General features: G+C 55.3%; 1 protein-coding gene across 1 annotated transcript; it reads right to left on the minus strand.

Moving 5' to 3' along the window:
• Positions 1-1,585: 1,585 nt before the first annotated feature.
• Positions 1,586-16,608, minus strand: DHX33 (DEAH-box helicase 33). The gene is made up of 12 exons (XM_055306496.1): positions 16,298-16,608; positions 14,225-14,385; positions 13,403-13,630; positions 13,071-13,241; positions 10,273-10,458; positions 9,541-9,652; positions 8,547-8,706; positions 8,364-8,452; positions 7,423-7,550; positions 6,921-7,124; positions 5,101-5,187; positions 1,586-4,345 (listed from the first exon to the last, which is right to left on the minus strand). Exons 1-12 carry the CDS (start codon positions 16,548-16,550, stop codon positions 4,037-4,039), a joined length of 2,088 nt encoding a protein of 695 aa, XP_055162471.1. The 5' UTR covers positions 16,551-16,608; the 3' UTR covers positions 1,586-4,036.

Consider the following 16,608-nt stretch of genomic DNA (forward strand, 5'->3'; position numbering starts at 1 on the left):
AAACCCACCTGTGGAACCCAGTGTCCCCTGGCTGCCCCCATGAAGCATTCTTCCTCTGTGGGAGAGAAAACACAGGGGCGCCTGGGGGATTCGGTGGGCTGTCTGCCTTAGGCTCAGGTCGTTATCCCAGGGTCCTGAGATCAAGTCCCTAGTCGGGCTCCCTGCTCAGCAGGGAGTCTGCCTCTCCCTCTGCTTGTGCTGTCAAATAAATAGAATCTTAAAAAAAAAAAAAGTAAGAAAAGAGAAGGAAACCACAAAGCTAAAACTCGATGCCTCTGGCATATTTGCAGGAAGGCAGAGGGAGAATCCTGGCTACCAAGATGTGCCAAGGCCAAACTGGTCTGCGCCAGGTGGCCCCCAGCGAGAGCCTTTCAACGATTTTCTCCCTTATTCTAACACTGGAAATCACCCCCCCGGGGGTGGGGGGAGCGGACATCTAAGGTGCTAAGTAGACTTGCAACACCTGAAGAGGAGTGACCTGTAAGTGCACAGGCGCTAAGACCTCCTGCCTCCCTGTTAACAGGGCACCCTTTCCCACCCTGACCTCTCCCCTGGGAGTCAACCCAAGGACTCTGTCCTCCCTCTGTGGGCTGGTGCATCAGCCCCAGTAAGGCCTGGCCTGCACTCCCGCCCACCTGGTCAGGTTCTGCTGCTCAGAGAGCCCAAGGGCCCCATACTCCGTATCTGTAAAGTAGGTCTTCCCCCTACAAATGGTGAATAAGCATGTGAAATAATGCTCCTCACTCATCACCAGGGAAATACAGATCAAAACCATGATGAGATCTCACCTCACACCTGTCAGAATGGCTAAAAATGAACAAGACAGGAAACATCAGATGTTGGTGAGGATGCAGAGACATGGGGCCCTCCTGTCCTGTGGGTGGGAATGCAAGCTGGTGCAGCCGCTCTGGAGAACAGTGTGGAGCGTCCTCAAGTTAAAAATACAGCTATCCTACGATCTAGCCATTGCACTATTGGGTATTTATCCCAAAGATACTGATGTAGTGATCTGAAGGGGCACCTGGACCCGTGTTCACAGCAGCAATGTCCATAATAGCCAGACTGGGAGGAGCCACGATGTCCTTCGACAGATGATGGATAAAGAAGATATATATACACACAATGTAATATGAATCAGCCATCAGAAAGGATGAATACCTACCATTTACTCCGACATGGATGGAACTGGAGGGTACCATGCTGAGTGAAGTCAGTGGAAGAAAGATAATTATCATATGGTTTCACTTATATGTGGAATATACGACATAGTGAAAGGGACTCTAAGGGAAAGGAGAGGAACTGAGTGGGAAAAATTAGAGAGACAAACCATGAGACTCCTAACTCTGGGAAAAAAAACCAAAGGGTTGCTGGAGGGGTGGTGAGTGGGGGGATAGGTAACTGGGTGACAGGCACTAAGGAGGGCACTTGATGGGATGAGCTGAGTGTTATATGTTGGCAAATTCAATTTAAATTAAAAAATAAAAGTTTAAAAAGGAAAAAAAAATATGTTCCCGAATGGGTGGCAAAGACTAATTCTGAAGTATATTCTAAACAGCAGACAAAAGAGACCCAAGAGTCACACACGTCATGAACAAGATTCACTTTTAATGGATGACAGTCATGTGCAAACTGGAGGATTATATACAAGAGCTGCTGTCACTGTAGAGCTGTCTGAGCAAGAACAGACTCTCAGAATAAAACATCAACCTGAGGCACCTATGGGGGCTCAGTGGTTGAGCGTCTGCCTTTGGATTAGGGCGTGATCCCGGGGTCCTGGGATCGAGTCCCGCATTGGGCTCCCTAGAGGGAGCCTGCTTCTCCCTCTGCCTGGGTCTCTGTCTCTCATGAATAAATAAAATCTTAAAAAAAAAAAAAAAAAAAGTCAACCTGAACAAAGATGGGGTTTTCTCCTGCGAGTTATAGTACTCTAACCAAACTGCAGTAAAACCCTTGCTTCCCCACAGGTGCAGCATATCCTGGTAGGCTAGAGGACCCCACAGCATGCCCGGCCTGTCCTTCCCTCTGGACAGCAGTGTGACACGGACAGACGGGCCCAGTACTGCATGTCAGAGCAGAAAGGGACCACTCCACATGCAGCAGAGATGCCGCATCACGTAAGGTCTTGATCAGGGCCAGGGTGCCAGTGAGCCATGCCTTGCAGTGACCCTGTGTTGCCGGGAGGGCATCCACCTCCAGGAGCTGCTCGGGGAGCTGGTGATTCATCCAGAGATGCAACAGACTGGAAAGGAGGTGGTTGTGTCTCACCTCAGAGGTCTGGTCCAGCTAATGACACGAGCTTGTGGGTGGTGCTGCATCGTCATTGTTGTTAGGAAACGTGTCCTCCGCAGCTCCAAACGGCCGGGTATTTCTTTGTAGTAATATGTAGTCAGAATGGGTTTTCCAATCTGATTCAATCCCTGAGCAGCTAGGTTAAAAATTACCTTGTTTAAAAACCCAATAAAAAAACTACTGTATCAAAACTCTGCCAGAATGTTCCAGCAACCAACATATTTCTGTAGAGAAACATTAAAACTTTCTGGAAATGATTCAGCCTGAAGCCCTGCTGGAACAGGTCCTGAAGCAGGATAAGCTCAGTCTGAACGGTGCCCACCTGCCTGGCACTCCCTCCAGGAACAAGCGAACAGTCCTCTCCCATTAACCAGCATGAATCACATTAAAATACAATAGTTCCTCCCACTCCCCATCAGGCTGAACATCCTAGGCCTCTATTAAGAAATGAGAAAAATACACTTACAAAATTTTCTGAAAAACTCGTCAGAGTCAGCAACTGTAAGTAACAGGTGGTCTAAGGGCCAGCGAGGTCGGAGAAGTTGGTACAATGGGGAGTCCTGCGCCCAGCCTGCCCTTGCCCTGGCCGGATGCTGGAGGTTGGAGCGCCAGCTGGACACCTCCGACATGGGCCTGCGTCCAGGTGAGGGTTGTGCCTAGGTGAGGCCAGCAGGCTTGGCGGAGTGTGTCAGGTAGTGTGGCCCTGGCTCAGAAACCACATGGTGCACTTTGCAAGAAATGATGGAAATACTGCATATCTGCCTTCAGACTTGTGAAGCCCAATGAAAAACCAGCTTCTTTGAGGGCAAAGCAATCTTGGGAAAAGAGGACTTGCTTTTGGTGATTAAATAGTGAAGAGGAAACTTTGCTGTGTCTTTCCTCCTCCGAACACGATGCCAGGAAGGGACTGTGGGACTGCCTGACAGGTGGGAACTGGGGCGGGTGGGGGTGAGCACAGGCAGGAAGGAGCAGAGCTGCCGCCCAGCCCCCCCCCCCCCCCCACTGCCACAGGCCTCTGGGAGGAGAGTAGAGACAACAAATGAGACACAAGAGCACAGCCCCAAGAGGTGGGGCAGGTGGAACTGCCAGGTGAGGTTGGGTCACAGGCCCTTCACCTCTCCCCCCTCTAGCAGCCCCAATAGCCAGGAGAGGCTGGGTCCTCCTCGTGCCCCTCGTGCCCAGTTCTACTGCCAGGGCCTCTAGTGCCCGGCTGGAGAGAAAAGCAGCCAGTGGCCGCGGCCACCAAGTTTCCCACATCTATACTGAACCTGATCTGGGAGCTATAAGTCAACATTCCTGGAAACACGCACATGCCCCGAAAGCCCAGTTGGGGGTGGGCCACAGAGGCGCTCCTCCACTGTCCCCCCATGTTGGAGAAGAACATGGTAAGGAGGTCGGCCTCCTGGGGTGTGAGGTTCAGGAGGGAAGAGACCACAGCACTTGCACAGACATGAGGGCAAATCCAAGGATGACACCTGAGCTTCGCTACCACCTAGGGCCCCTCCCAGGAAATCCCCCCCATCCCAAGGCCTCGGGGTCTCACGGAGAAGCAGGGCACAGCCGGTGTGGCCGCACGGCTCCCTGGACTCCGGGTGTGTCCATGCCCCAGCAGGTACTGCTACTGCTACGCCCTGGGCAGGGGAGGGGGTGAACAGGAGCGTCCCCAGAGTTGCCCCGCAAAGAGGATTCCACCCACTAACCCTAAGGGTGGGAAGCAAAGACACTTCCAGGCCCACAGTCAGGCCACTCAGTCCCGGGTGGCCCTCAGCTTCCTCCGAAAGTAGTCGGGGGCGGCCTCGTACAGCCACTCGGCAGCCACCACGCAGAGGTCCCGCATGTAGCACTTGCTGGTGTGGAGCAGCTCGGTGTACACGACGCAGGCCGGCCTGCAGTGGAAGAGCGCGGACGAGGGGTGGATGGCCACGGGCTGGCGGCTGTCTGTGGTGGTGTATGTGCCATCGGGCTGCAGCTCGGCCGCGCTCATGAACAGGCTGTGCGCCAGGCAGCGGCGGATGCTCTCCACATCCCCACGGCAGGACACCAAGGGCATGGACATCTGCACAGGAAGAAGCTCTGTCAGAAGAAGCAAGTGGCCCAGCGGGGGGTGGGGGGGTGGGGAGTGAGAGGAGGGGGATGGCCAGCCCGGCCCAGGGGATGGGGCCTTTCCGCTCTCTCCCACCACGGCCAAATTCACCTTTCCATTCTGGGGTGCCAGTCCCCAGTCCTCCTTGAGCCCCAACCCAGCCCTATCCCACTCAAGGCCCCTCAGCCCAGGTCTGAGTCAGCCTCCTCAAGCCCTGAGGAGACGCTGGGCGCCTGCTTGACCCCTCCTTGGGGAGCTGGAGAAGAACTCAGGAAACTGACCACTTTCTGCGGCTCCCCCAGGGGAGAGAATGGGGGGAAGCAATCCCTCCAAGAGGAGGTGGGAGCAAGAAGGGCCTGCAGAGAGCAGCCAGAGAGGCCCTGGCTCCTGTTGGGTCCTCAGTCTCCCCAAGAAACCTCTCTACCCTCACTTTTCCCTTTTAGATGGCTCCTGGGGTTTTGTTCTTGGTAACGTGCTGGTCCCTGCCTGATGGGGACCCTCTGCTCTGCTCTTACCACCTCTGGGGAGCCAGCAAGGCCTGCAGCTCAATGGGGGCCTCTCCTTACAGGCCGCCAGCTCCTTGCCCTCTGGCTGCGATTCAAACTGAGTTCCTGGTAATTTGTCTGAACTTCATGTCTATGAAGTGGAAATAGCCCAGAGCCCTAGGGAGAGAGGGGGACCTGGGGCGAGGCCTGCGAGGTGGTGCGGAGACTCCAGGGGGCAGGTACCTTCAGGCAGATGTCCCTTAGCTGCGCCCTGACTTCAGCCGCCAGCATCATGTTCCTGCTGTTGACAAAATTCTCTCTGCACCAGTCCTGTGCAGGAGAAAATCCGCTCTCACCATGCCATCACTTCTGCAGATGAGTGATGTCACTGTGACAACAGCTGAATCCCGAGGGGGAACTTCAGTGGCCAGAAATAAATACAGAAAACCGCTTTCTTCCAGAAAGCATGCACTATAAGGAGAAACCGTAAATACCCCCTTCCAAGAGGAATATTCCCTCATGCAGGGAGGGTGCTGGCTCACTGGGGGAGCGCAACCCTGGGGGTCAGGGTTGAGGTCTAGCCCCCCGCTGGGCAGGACCGGTGCTTAAATATGAAACTGTAGAACAAATTCCCTTATGTGAAGTCGCCAGGGAAAAGCTACAGATGCGGGTACATGGGGGTACAACTGCCCCCAGGGTGCATGGATCCCTCCTACGCGTCTGACAACTTGGCAGGAAAACAGACAAGGCCGTGAGCACACGACTGACATGGCGCAGCATGAATGTCCCACAAAGGTCTGCAAGGGTGCTTGGCCTGGGGGCTCATGGCAAACAGTTGAGGGTAACAGACGCCAGAGGGTTTCATCTCCAGCAACGTGGCACACAGTTGTCCAGGGACCAGTGGGGCCGGTGGGGCCACTGGAGTGGGACGGCTTCTCCACAGTCTTCTCCACCGCTGGGGTGGGGGACGGGAAATGGCAGGGCTGTCGGTGGTGGGTGGCAAGTGGCGGGTACCAGCCCCACACCAACCAACGCTCCCCTCCGAGCACATGTTCCGGAAAACACCGTGCTCTCGGGTCACGGTAATGGTGCCACAAGGGTTGTCAGGTGCCCGCAGGCCAACCTCAGGACAGCGGCCACACGCAAGGGGAGGCCCAAGAACCGGCAGATCAGGGTTTTTGCTGTATGTACAGCAGCATTCTGTTTCCTTAAAAATAAACTCAGGCAAATAAAGCAGAACATTTACAATCATGAGACTGTAGTGGCTTTTTTTGAGAACGGACTGCATCACAATACGCCACTGAAGTGCACACAGGCCCACGTGTGGGTTTATGGATGAACCAAAGAAACGCACACATGTGTCAGGCCACCTCATTTGGAGGGAGGACTTACGTTATTTTGCTCATGGCAATGAGCACAGCGAGATTTTTGCTTTTATGGTAAAGGAGAAAAAGCACAAGCAGCATTCATTGTGTGTTCTGCTGTGAGCCCCACAAAAGGCGGCCAGGCCTCTTCCCTGGAGCTGCCCAGACCTTGGAGCCATGCTCGACCCTCCCGCATCAAGCCACCACGGGGGAGCAGCTAGGCTGCAACTGAGTCTATTTTGTAGAATTCTTAAGAACATGTGACCTAAGGTATCAGAAAAACCTAAGAGAAGTTATGTTTGGGGTCTGGGAACGCAAAAAAACATTTCCCCATGAACTAATGAGAACTGCTTGTTCATTTCATGCTGCTTTGGTGGACGAGGGGTTTCCCAGAAGCTCTGCTATCAGACAGCAGGGCATCCTAGATGCCCTTTCCATCCGGGTCTGGGGAACGGAATCATCACTTAAGCAAACATGACTATGAAGAAATGCCAGGGCAGGTGGAAAAAGCTCATCTTGTAGCTGAGAAGCTCAGCCACCAACTCGAGGGGCCTCTACCCCACTGAGGACAAGTGGAGCACAAGTGGCCGCTGTCCACTGATGCCCCCGCACCCTCTTGTCCACCACAAGCGAGACAAGTGCTCAGACCTGTGCTCAGGTGGGGAGGAGGCGCCACTGAGAGGGAAGGAGAGCCAGTACCTTATCCCCACCAAGGCTCTTGAAGGTGCGGTAGATGTTGAGCAGCGTGATGTGGTCCCCCTCACTGGACAGGAACTTCTTCCGCATGGCCTGCACTTCGTCCCTCCGGGAGGGAGGGTTGTACAGCACGCTGTCCACAGATAGTAGGGAGACGATGGTCAGGATCTCCTCAGTGCAGTGGAACTTCGGGGACAGGAGAATGGTCTGCAGATGGGAATGCAAATGTGGGCGCCAGCCTCTCTCCTGGCTTCTGAGCACAGCCCCTGCCTGTCCTGCTTGTGTGGTCTCGGATGGCCACTCGGGTCGTGTTCGCATCCTGTTCTCTAGGACCCGACAGTGCCCGCGCTCCTGCATTCCCCATGGGGAGGGTTCACACTTAGCAAGAGCCTGAGTCTGTATCGGACACATGGTAGGGGCGCCAGTTCCTCCAGTGGAGCGAAGGCCCCGGGGGACAGTGGGCCATGCAGGGACAGAGGGGACACCAAGGGGACAGATGACTTACTTTGGCAAATTTGGGCTCTAAAGGGAAAGCTGCCATCTTCCTTCCAATGGGAGTCAGAGTGAGCTGGTTGTCCTTCCGTTCAAGAGCACCTAACAGGTCTAGCTGGGCCACAGCTGCCTGCATGTGATCTACAGAAACAGAGTTGTGAGGAGCAAAAAACCCGAGGCGGGGGGAGGGGGGTGGAGTTGCAACTGGTCCTGAGCTTCAGGGAGCAGATGGCTCTGCGTCAAACCATGGTCCCCAGAGCAGAGCTGCCAGGGCTGTCACCAGCTAGGGCAATGGCCTATGACCAGCTTGCATCACACATGAGAAACCCATGCACAGACGCGCTTGTGGCCCTGCGGGGACCTGGAACTGGCCCTCAGAGGCCCCTGCTGAGAAACATTTACTGTTTCGTTCCTTCACTTTCTCACTCTTGACCACATCCATGCATCACCCACTAAAGAATAAAGCAGTATTTCTGAGGACAGAATAGATACATGATGAGAGAAAACAATGTGCAAGATACGTTGGGGGGAAAGAGCAAGGTGCATGGTCTCCGTCAGCAAAGGGACGTCTGAGCTTGGTTTATTCAGATGGGAACAGCATTGGGTAAGGACGGGCATCAACACAAATGAACCATATGAAATGGGCTGAACAGAAGGAAGGTCCTGGAAGAATCACTGGCCCACAAACCAGACTGCACGTGCCCTGCACTTGGGCTGCTACAGAGGATCGGGGACTGGCAACCAGTCCAGGAGGGGCCGCCCGGCTGACTGGGAGGGACACCAGCAGCTCTGGCCACAGAATCCACCCTCGGGGCTCTCAGGCGCCCCTCCACCAGCTGAGGTCACACACCAGGGAACCGGACAGGAGATCCCCAAATGCTTTTTGGGGAGCCCAACCCTTTGTCGGTCCTTATCCACCCAGGCCCCCACTGCTCCACTGGAGATGCTGCCTACCTGGAGAGGGCTTGGACATGAAGTCGAAGGTGAGCACGTTGGGGATTTTCATCGCAAGGAGCTGCAGCAGCACGCTGGCCAGGTTACACCTGTGAGGAGCAGAGACGTGGCTGGTGCACCTGCTTCTCATCCTCCAGCCCAGGCACGGGGAGCGAGAGCATCTCAGGGGCACCACAGGCCTACCTCTGGATCTCTGGCACCGTCATCTTCTCAAACTTCTCAAACTCATTCTCTGTGTAGAGCCGGTAACAGATGCCACTGTCCTCCCGGCCAGCCCGGCCTGCACGCTGCCACGCCTGTGTCTTGGACACACGCTGTACGGCCAGCACCTCCAGGCCGCTGTCTGCAGGGAGAAGGGACTGTGTGAGCACTTCACCCCCCACTATGAACTAGCGGTTTCCACGGCATGGACGACAATGCAGTGATACTTCCTGCAACCCAGGAGCCCAGAAACCTCGGGGCTGAATTGGAAGGCACAAAACCAGTGGCCAGGGCTGAGACAGAGTGAGTGGTGTTGCTGGGACGCCAGGAAGCCTGCTTGCTGACAGCTGGGGCCAGGAGAACAGCCGCAGGTCCCACAGAGACTGCAGGGCCACAGCCACACCGCTCTGCCCAGGGCCAAGGGCTGCCCAGGCCATGAGGCTCTTCAGTTCCAAGACCCGGTATCCAGGAAGCCAGGCTGGCTGCTCCTCAAGGTCCTGGCCCCAGTGCCTACACTGCACCCCTGGCTCTGCTCCAGGAGGGAGATGGTGTGACGGCACTGCTCCCAGGGGTGTCCTGGGTGAAGGTGTGCTCTGGGCCAGGTGCAGGTGAACAGGGCCTTCCACACGCTACCTCAGGGATCAGCGGGCCTCGCCCCAGCCCAGGGAAGTTTCCTGGGACACCTGCACCTCCTATGTCACGTCTAGAAAGCTCTCACTGTGGTGAGAGCCAGGTGTCCCTGGCTACGCAGCCCCTCTCCTGGCTGCTGATGGGCTCTTGGTCCTCCGGCCAGGCCCGGCCCCTGTTCTTAGGCTGGTGAATGGGCCCCGTTCCACGCTGCCTCAGCCTTGCTCCCACTGCCCATACTCCACCCCGGCCCCTGGTCAGTCTCTGCGAGTCAGAGAAGGAAGCGCTCACTGGGAGAGGCTTTGGGGCTCGCCGCCCGGAGAAGAAGCACTCGTGGCTAGATTCTCACCAGGGTTATACTTCTTTGCTTTGACCATGCCTGTGTCAACTACATATTTTATTCCCGTAATGGTTATGGAGGTCTCAGCAATGTTGGTCGCAATGATCACTTTCCGACAGCCCTGGTAAGAGAGAGAAGCCAAAAACCATAGGACACATGTGATTCAGAAACCTCAGAACATATTCCTCACAGTGCATTTCCACAGCCCACTTGCGATCGAGAAACGATGACCTCATTATTAGAGCTCCTAATACTGACGGGGGTAATTACATCGGGTGGCTGGCGGGGGGAGGTTACCGTCTTGAAGGCTTATGCTGAAGTGATGAGAGGCAGGGAACAGGCAGGTGTGGGCAGGACCCCCATCCCTGCTGGGCACTCCCTAAGCACCATTGCTTCTCCTCTCAGGGCCTTCGTGTTTACAAGATGGGAAGATGGGACCGCCACCTACCTTGCCGGTTCTCTAGAGGGCGAGGCCGTGAGCCCATGGTGTATATATGGTGCCTGGATGGCCCGCACACACGAGACATGGTGTGGGGGGTGAACATGGTGGGTCGGTGCCAGACACCTTCCACCTACTGCCTCTGCCCACCCGACCCCACCCCCAACTATTCCCCACCCTGTTCTCACCAAGGCAGGGAGCTCTGTCTGGGACTGTGTCTTCTATTCCTACAGTTTTTCGGCTACTGCACCTGGTACCTGAGCATCCCGGCCACAGGTGCCCGGGGACGGGGGCATGCTCACCTTGGGGGCCCCCTGGAAGACGCGGAGCTGCTGGGCATAGGGCAGGGAGGCATACAGGGGAAGGACCAGCATGGAGGGGCAGCCGTCTGGGAGGTGCTTAGCAATATCCCGGCAGGTCTTGCTCACGGCTTCGATCTCCTCCTGCCCAGTGAGGAACACCAGGATGTCCTGAGAAGACGGGGCCTCCTAGAGAAGGGAAGCACGGCATTACTAGTCACTGTCGAAGCCTCCTGAAGTTATTTTCTTAACGGCAGAGAGGTAAATGGGCCTAAATGAGGTGTCTCCCCTGGGGAGAAAGCCCTCACTGACGGTGCTCAGAGCTGGCACTTGAGGGAGTTAGCCAGCCAGTTTAAAAGCAAATTAAGGAAATGTTGAAGGAAGACCACCAGACTGCTTTTGCAACGAGAATAATACCATGAAAGCAAACCAAGCAAAATCTGCACAAAGCTCCCTTCTCCCTCTTTAGACATCTGGAAAGATGGAACCAATGGGACAGAAGCCAGCTGGAGAGACCGTGGCCCGTGGGAATGGGAAGGAGTGGTCACAATGGAAGAAGAGGCCTCATGAAACGATGCCACTAAAGCACTGGCACACACCCCAAAATCATGCCCTGGGTGGGGCTCAGTTGGTAGGCAGCTGACTCTTGATTTTGGCTCAGGTCACAGTCTCAAGGCCATGGGATGAAGCCCCGTATCGGCTGGAGACTCTCCTGCCCCCTGCCCCTTCCCCTGCATGCTCTCTCTCTCAAATAAGTAAATTAAAAAAAAATCCTGCTGCGTTGACCCCAGTGCTTAGACCCTGAAACTAACTGGGCTCTTGCTGTTTGCAAGCTGAGGAACACCCCAGCATTAATGACATACTCGCACACCTACCCTTCCTTGTGGTCTGTTCACATTATCTTCATTGGCCAAGGGGTTGAGTGACAAGACAACTACAAATGACGTTTAATGTTAATAAACACACACGTGCATGTGTCTATGTGTAAATATGCATGCACATGTGTTCATGAGCACACATAGGTGGAAAAATCAACAACAGTCAGAACCTCGTCAGTCACGCTCCTCAGAGCCACCACTCAGGAACCATCCTGACCTCATCTGCTTCTGGCAGGTGAAGCCCTTCCTGCATCTGGCATTATGTGCCGCGGGAGCGAGCACTTGCCTCCATCTAAATGGCAGTGGAGTGCTAAGCCCAGAGCAACAGAGGCAGCAGACAAGAAAAGGGATTGGAAGTTTGGACCCGTTTTGAGAGTGGAGAGGCGAGGAGTGAGGGACCAGGCAGAGGGTACTCCAGCCTGGGCGTGGTCTGGAGGGCCTAAGGAGGCAAGACACAGGCCTGTCGGAGATGACCCGAGTGAGGCATGGGTGGGTCAGGGGAGGGGGAACCCAAGGGTGGCGTGGCCAACCCCTGCTGCCGTCCTCCACCCCACTGGTGGGAGGCTGGGAGGACATGGGAGGCGGAATGAGATTCTACCTAGAAGCATGGCCAACGGGAAGAGTCCAGACAGGGCACAGAGGCCTAGAAGCCACCTGCCTTGAGCAGAAGGCAGCATGAGTTGCTCCGGGGAAAAGGGGAGTGTGCTTAAACACATGAAAAATATTCATGATTGGCAGATGGTAGGTGTTGGCACTTGGGAGAAAGCTAGCAATGGGCACACAGGAAACTCGTGCAGCCATGTCGTACGAGGCACGAGGCACTGGGATGGACTGTGCTGGCAACGTCGGGTTTTAAGGCTGCAGTACTGATTTGGGCCTCGGAACCATGATATACATCTATGTTGAGAGGGCAGAGGGAGGTAAGTGTGAATCCCCACCTGCCGCAGCAGGAACAGACACTGCCCAAGACCAGCAGTGCTGGCAGGTGACACTGGAAACACTAGAGTCCAGAGAAAGCAGCTAGGACAGTGAACAACGTCACTGTAAACAACGGGATCGGGAACATGGAAGTAAAAGCGGCTGTTGGGGTTTTAAAGATGTATTTATTTATTTGAGAGAGAGAGAGAGACAGAGAACGTGTGAGAGCAAGCAGGGGCTGGGGGGCAGAGGGAGAGGGAGAAGCAGGCTCCCCGCTGAGCAGGCAGCCCGTGGGGCTCGATGTCTTGAGTCTGAGCTGAAATCAAGAGTTGGATGCTTACCTGACTCAGTTGCCCAGGTGCCCCAATCACTGGTTTTTATCATCCTTATAGAACTACTTGCCTTTTTAAACTTTATGCACTTACCACTTAGATTAAAATAAAAATGACTTCTTAAAAACTTGCCTCTGAATTTCTTCAGAAAGTTAACCAGAAGGTACACATAGTCCATTTTATAAGGTCAACAAAAATGGGATATAATCAGTCAAACTTTTAAGTAAACATTTAGTATAATGAGAAAAGATTTTGAAATGTTTCCCTAATTCAGTTTTTCTCAAAAAGCCAAAAACTCTAAAGGAGTACTCGGTAATGGGTCAAAGCCAACTTTTTTAAACGAGGGAGCAAAGCACAGAGGACACAGCACCTCACAAGGCTTGCTCGGGGGCAGCACCGTGTGGGTTCCTGCCGGGATTTACAACCAGATGCTGTCTGTGCTGACGTAAGGTCTCCTGGCTCAGCTGAGACACGACGCTGCTCAGAGCTGAATTACTTTTCTTCTTAGAGATACTGAGAGATGCCATAAAAAATAAAAAGCCAGACCCACCACCTCATATCCATGGCACAGCTCACCGGGCACTTGGGTCGGCAGCTTGTCTTCTCAAGGCTGAACGCGCCACCCACCGCGAGGTCAGCCAGGCCTCTGCGGCCACCGGCGCCCAGCTCGTACCTGGTGGATCTGGAAGACGGAGACGAGAGCGGCATGCAAGTAATCCTGCTGAGGCTGTTTGGTATAAAACACCTGGATGGGATGCTGTCGACCCTCCAGATAGAGGACGGACGCTCCATTGAAATACTGAGAGAACAGGTCCACATCCATCGTAGCAGACATTACAATCACCTGCGGACGGGCCAGAGGAAGATGGTGGGAGAGCCAGATGGGGCCTGGGTTTCCAGGTCCCTCCCCAGCCCCAAGGGCAGACGGTGAGGCCCGGGCATGGCCTGTCCGGAGGCAGAGTGGGCACCACACCAGGCAGGGGAAGGGACCCAGGCCACAGCTACCTTGAGGGGCAGTTTCCGCAGCTCCTTTCTCCTCCTCTGGGCGGCTTTCACCACTCCAAAGAGCACGTCGGTGTGCACAGTCCGTTCGTGGGCTTCATCCAGAATGATGCAGCTGTACTTCCGCAGCAACGAGTCAGAGATTGCCTCTCGCAGCAGCATGCCGTCCGTCAGGAACTTGATCCTGGTGTCTTCTGAGCTGACGTCGTCGAAGCGCACCGTGTAGCCCACCTGTGTGAGGAACCCCTTGTTCAGTCAGCACCCGGCAAACCCCACCAGGAAACCGACGCTGTGTGAGCACTTGTGCCCTCTCGGGGATGAGCCAGCACCGCCCAGCCCTGCTCCCTTGGGGGCACACAGGTAGTGGACATGGCCTGGGAACTGCAACGATTGTAAGCCTTGTGGAGAATTAAGACCTAGACTCCTGCCTCAGCTACTTAAGTGAAGTTAAGCTACTTAAGTAAGTTAAAGTGAAGCTATGAGCACATAGGATGTCTGAGATGTTTCAACATGAAGCGCATGAACACACAGAGCTGCGTATGCTAGAGATGTGTCTGTGATTTCCTAGATGGATTTATGGATCTGACTGAACACAGGTTACTGGAGCCTTAAGGATGCTTGAGGGAAACACCTAATTTGTCCAACTTTCCAACAGACTGAAAGCAAAGCAAATGGCACAGACATCTGATGTCTGAGGAAACGGGTAAGACTCAGATGGGCCTAAGTGACCGGGGTGAGACAGCCTCCCTCCGTTGGGGAGCGCTGCTCTAGAAAGCACCATGCAGATGAGAGGGTGGACTGTCAGTGCAGGGGGCGGTGAGGTACCAGCTTCCCGAGCTCTGTTCTCTTCTCATCAGAGACTCGAGTGGCCAGAGAGATGGCAGCCACTCGGCGAGGCTGGGTCACGGCTATGACGCCCTGGCGGCCGATCCCCCCTTCATAGAGGTACTGTGGGAGCTGTGTCGTCTTCCCGGAGCCCGTTTCTCCTGATAAAGAAAACATGTCTCACTTACGTGCAAATTAACACCAATTCACCAAAATCAGGAGGAAAATATAGAAGAAAATACTCCAGGTTATAAAATCCCAGGAAAACGGGACTGAGGTACAGCTGGAGGAGTATCCTGGGGAAGTATAACTGGAGTTGCTTCTCAGGAGGCCAAATTGTATCAGAAACATCTTTAAAATGTTTATACCCTCCACCCACAACTCCAGGTACAGGAATTGGTTCTGAGGAAATAATTAGAGATGTAGCTTCAGAGACTGTTTCTCCACTTTGTTCTAGGAAGCAAACAACTGGAAACAATATAAATGTTCAATAATAGGTAACCAAGGAAATATAACTGTTACATAAAATGGTTACTTCTCCAGAGAATAAATGAGATGGGAAGGCGCCTACTCACATGGCCCCAGATGCTGCTCTTCCCTTCCGACCTCCCCTGGCCCACGTTTTGGGACACATCTACCATTGCCAGGTCTGTCCAGCATACCCAACAGGATGTCAGACTCCAGTCTCTCCCTGGAGCATTTCTGGTCCCTCATCCATCCACCTTAAACTGTCTGCATAACCACAGCCCCCCACCTCCACCTCAGGGTGGGGCAGGGAAGGTCCATCCCTTCTGTGAACTTGAACATCCTGCATACAGTTAGCACCCAGTATGGTTTCCCACCTGCTGGCTTCCTCTACCTGTCCCTAAGTAGAACAAAGAACTCAGCAAACCTGGATATCCTTCCCCTTGGCTACCACTAAGCTTCTCTGACCTTAGAGTCCTCAATCTCATTATTCTTGCATTTCTCTCTCTGCTCATCCTTCCTGACCCAGCCAAGAATCGCAGACTGAGAATGTGATGATTCTGCTGCAGTCCTACTGAGTCCACCTGAGAAAACCCCAAGTGTGGATCCATGTCTTCCTGACCATCTCCTGCTCCTACACCAGACTACTGGGCATTGCTAAAGCAGCATAGCCCATCATGCAGATGACGAGTGAGTCTGTGGTGCAGTCAGTGCACCTGGACGCCAGCACAACCACCGATCCTGTGGTCTGCAGGTTCTGCAGCCTGGCCCTGTCCCATCCTCCCCCAAGGGCCTGAGGCCCTGTGACTCCCATTCTCAGCAAATGTCCTGCACCTATTCCACAGATGTGAAGTCCTCAAATGCCCTCTCCCTCTCCCTCCCCTACAACCTTCTCCCTAGCCACACCCACGCTCACCTCCTTTGGCCAGCCCTAGCCTCCAGGATGTCCCTCCTCCTTCAGGCCAGCTCCCATCTACCCCGTTTCCAAGTGTCCCCCAATCTGTGCTGTATTCCAGCCTTGGTCTCTCCTGAGCTCTTCCTCCTCAACCAGGGAGCACCTGCAAACTCCTCAACCTCCTTCCGTTTCCCCCCTGCAGGAGCCTGCTCTCACCACCTTCCTTCCCTCACCTCCTGCTTCCCCCAAGCTCTGTGGAGGCGCTCAGTGGGCTCCACAAGGAGGACCTAGGCCCCAACACCCAGGGCCTCACACCCACGAAGGGGGGGGGACGACGACACACACACTACTTAAGTTTCTGGATGGGGCCTCACTACTGCACCTGTTCACTCTTCCTTCTCCCTGCGACTCTACTCCACTATCTGCGCCCTCCTGGGTCTCCTTCTTCTCTGAGCCCCCCCCCCGCCCCCCACAGCCCGTCCCTTGCGCACCTGACCCCTTCCCGAGTTCGTCCCACCCAACCCCCGGCTGGATGCAGATCGAGCCCCCGACCCTTAAGCCGCCTCTTAATTCGCGTGGGACCCGCCGGGTTCACACCTCCGGGCGGCGCCCCTCCCTCCCGAGCCCTTTGTCCCCCCGGTACCGCGGCTGCGGGGCTGGGGGCGGCGGGCTGAGGTGGCGGTCGGGGCAGAGGACGCGGCGCGCCCACTCACCGATGAGGACGGCGCTGTCCAGGTTGCGGAGCTGGGCCAGCAGCTGCCCCCGCGCCGGGAAGATGGGCAGGCTCCGGCGCTGCCGCTCCACCGCCTCGGGGTACGGGCTGGCCGCGGGCTGGGCCAGGGCCGGCTGCTGCCTCCGGCCCCCGCTGCCGCCGCCCGCGGTCAGCAACATCAGCACGCGCCCCTCCGGGGGCCCGCAGCCGGGCCGGAACCTCTTGGCCGGCGGGAAGCCAGCCTCCTCGGGCATGTCGGGCGGCCGCCGCGACAGGAGGCCAGCGCCCCGGCGGCCGACGGCCGGCGCGTGT

Source organism: Nyctereutes procyonoides, unplaced genomic scaffold (genome assembly GCF_905146905.1).
Source record: "Nyctereutes procyonoides isolate TBG_1078 unplaced genomic scaffold, NYPRO_anot_genome, whole genome shotgun sequence".
In the NCBI taxonomy this organism is placed as follows: domain Eukaryota; kingdom Metazoa; phylum Chordata; class Mammalia; order Carnivora; family Canidae; genus Nyctereutes; species Nyctereutes procyonoides.

What these genes read in the sequence shown, in the direction of transcription:
- DHX33 (XM_055306496.1), bottom strand. Translation starts at nt 16,550, where the DNA reads ATGCCCGAGGAGGCTGGCTTCCCGCCGGCCAAGAGGTTCCGGCCCGGC. An exon ending in CCGTCTTCCAGATCCACCAG is followed by an intron (nt 10,459 to 13,070) that starts GTACGAGCTGGG and finishes TCCCTTCTCTAG; the next exon opens with GAGGCCCCGTCTTCTCAGGA. An exon ending in AGAGCCTTGGTGGGGATAAG is followed by an intron (nt 5,188 to 6,920) that starts GTACTGGCTCTC and finishes TCTCCTGCACAG; the next exon opens with GACTGGTGCAGAGAGAATTT.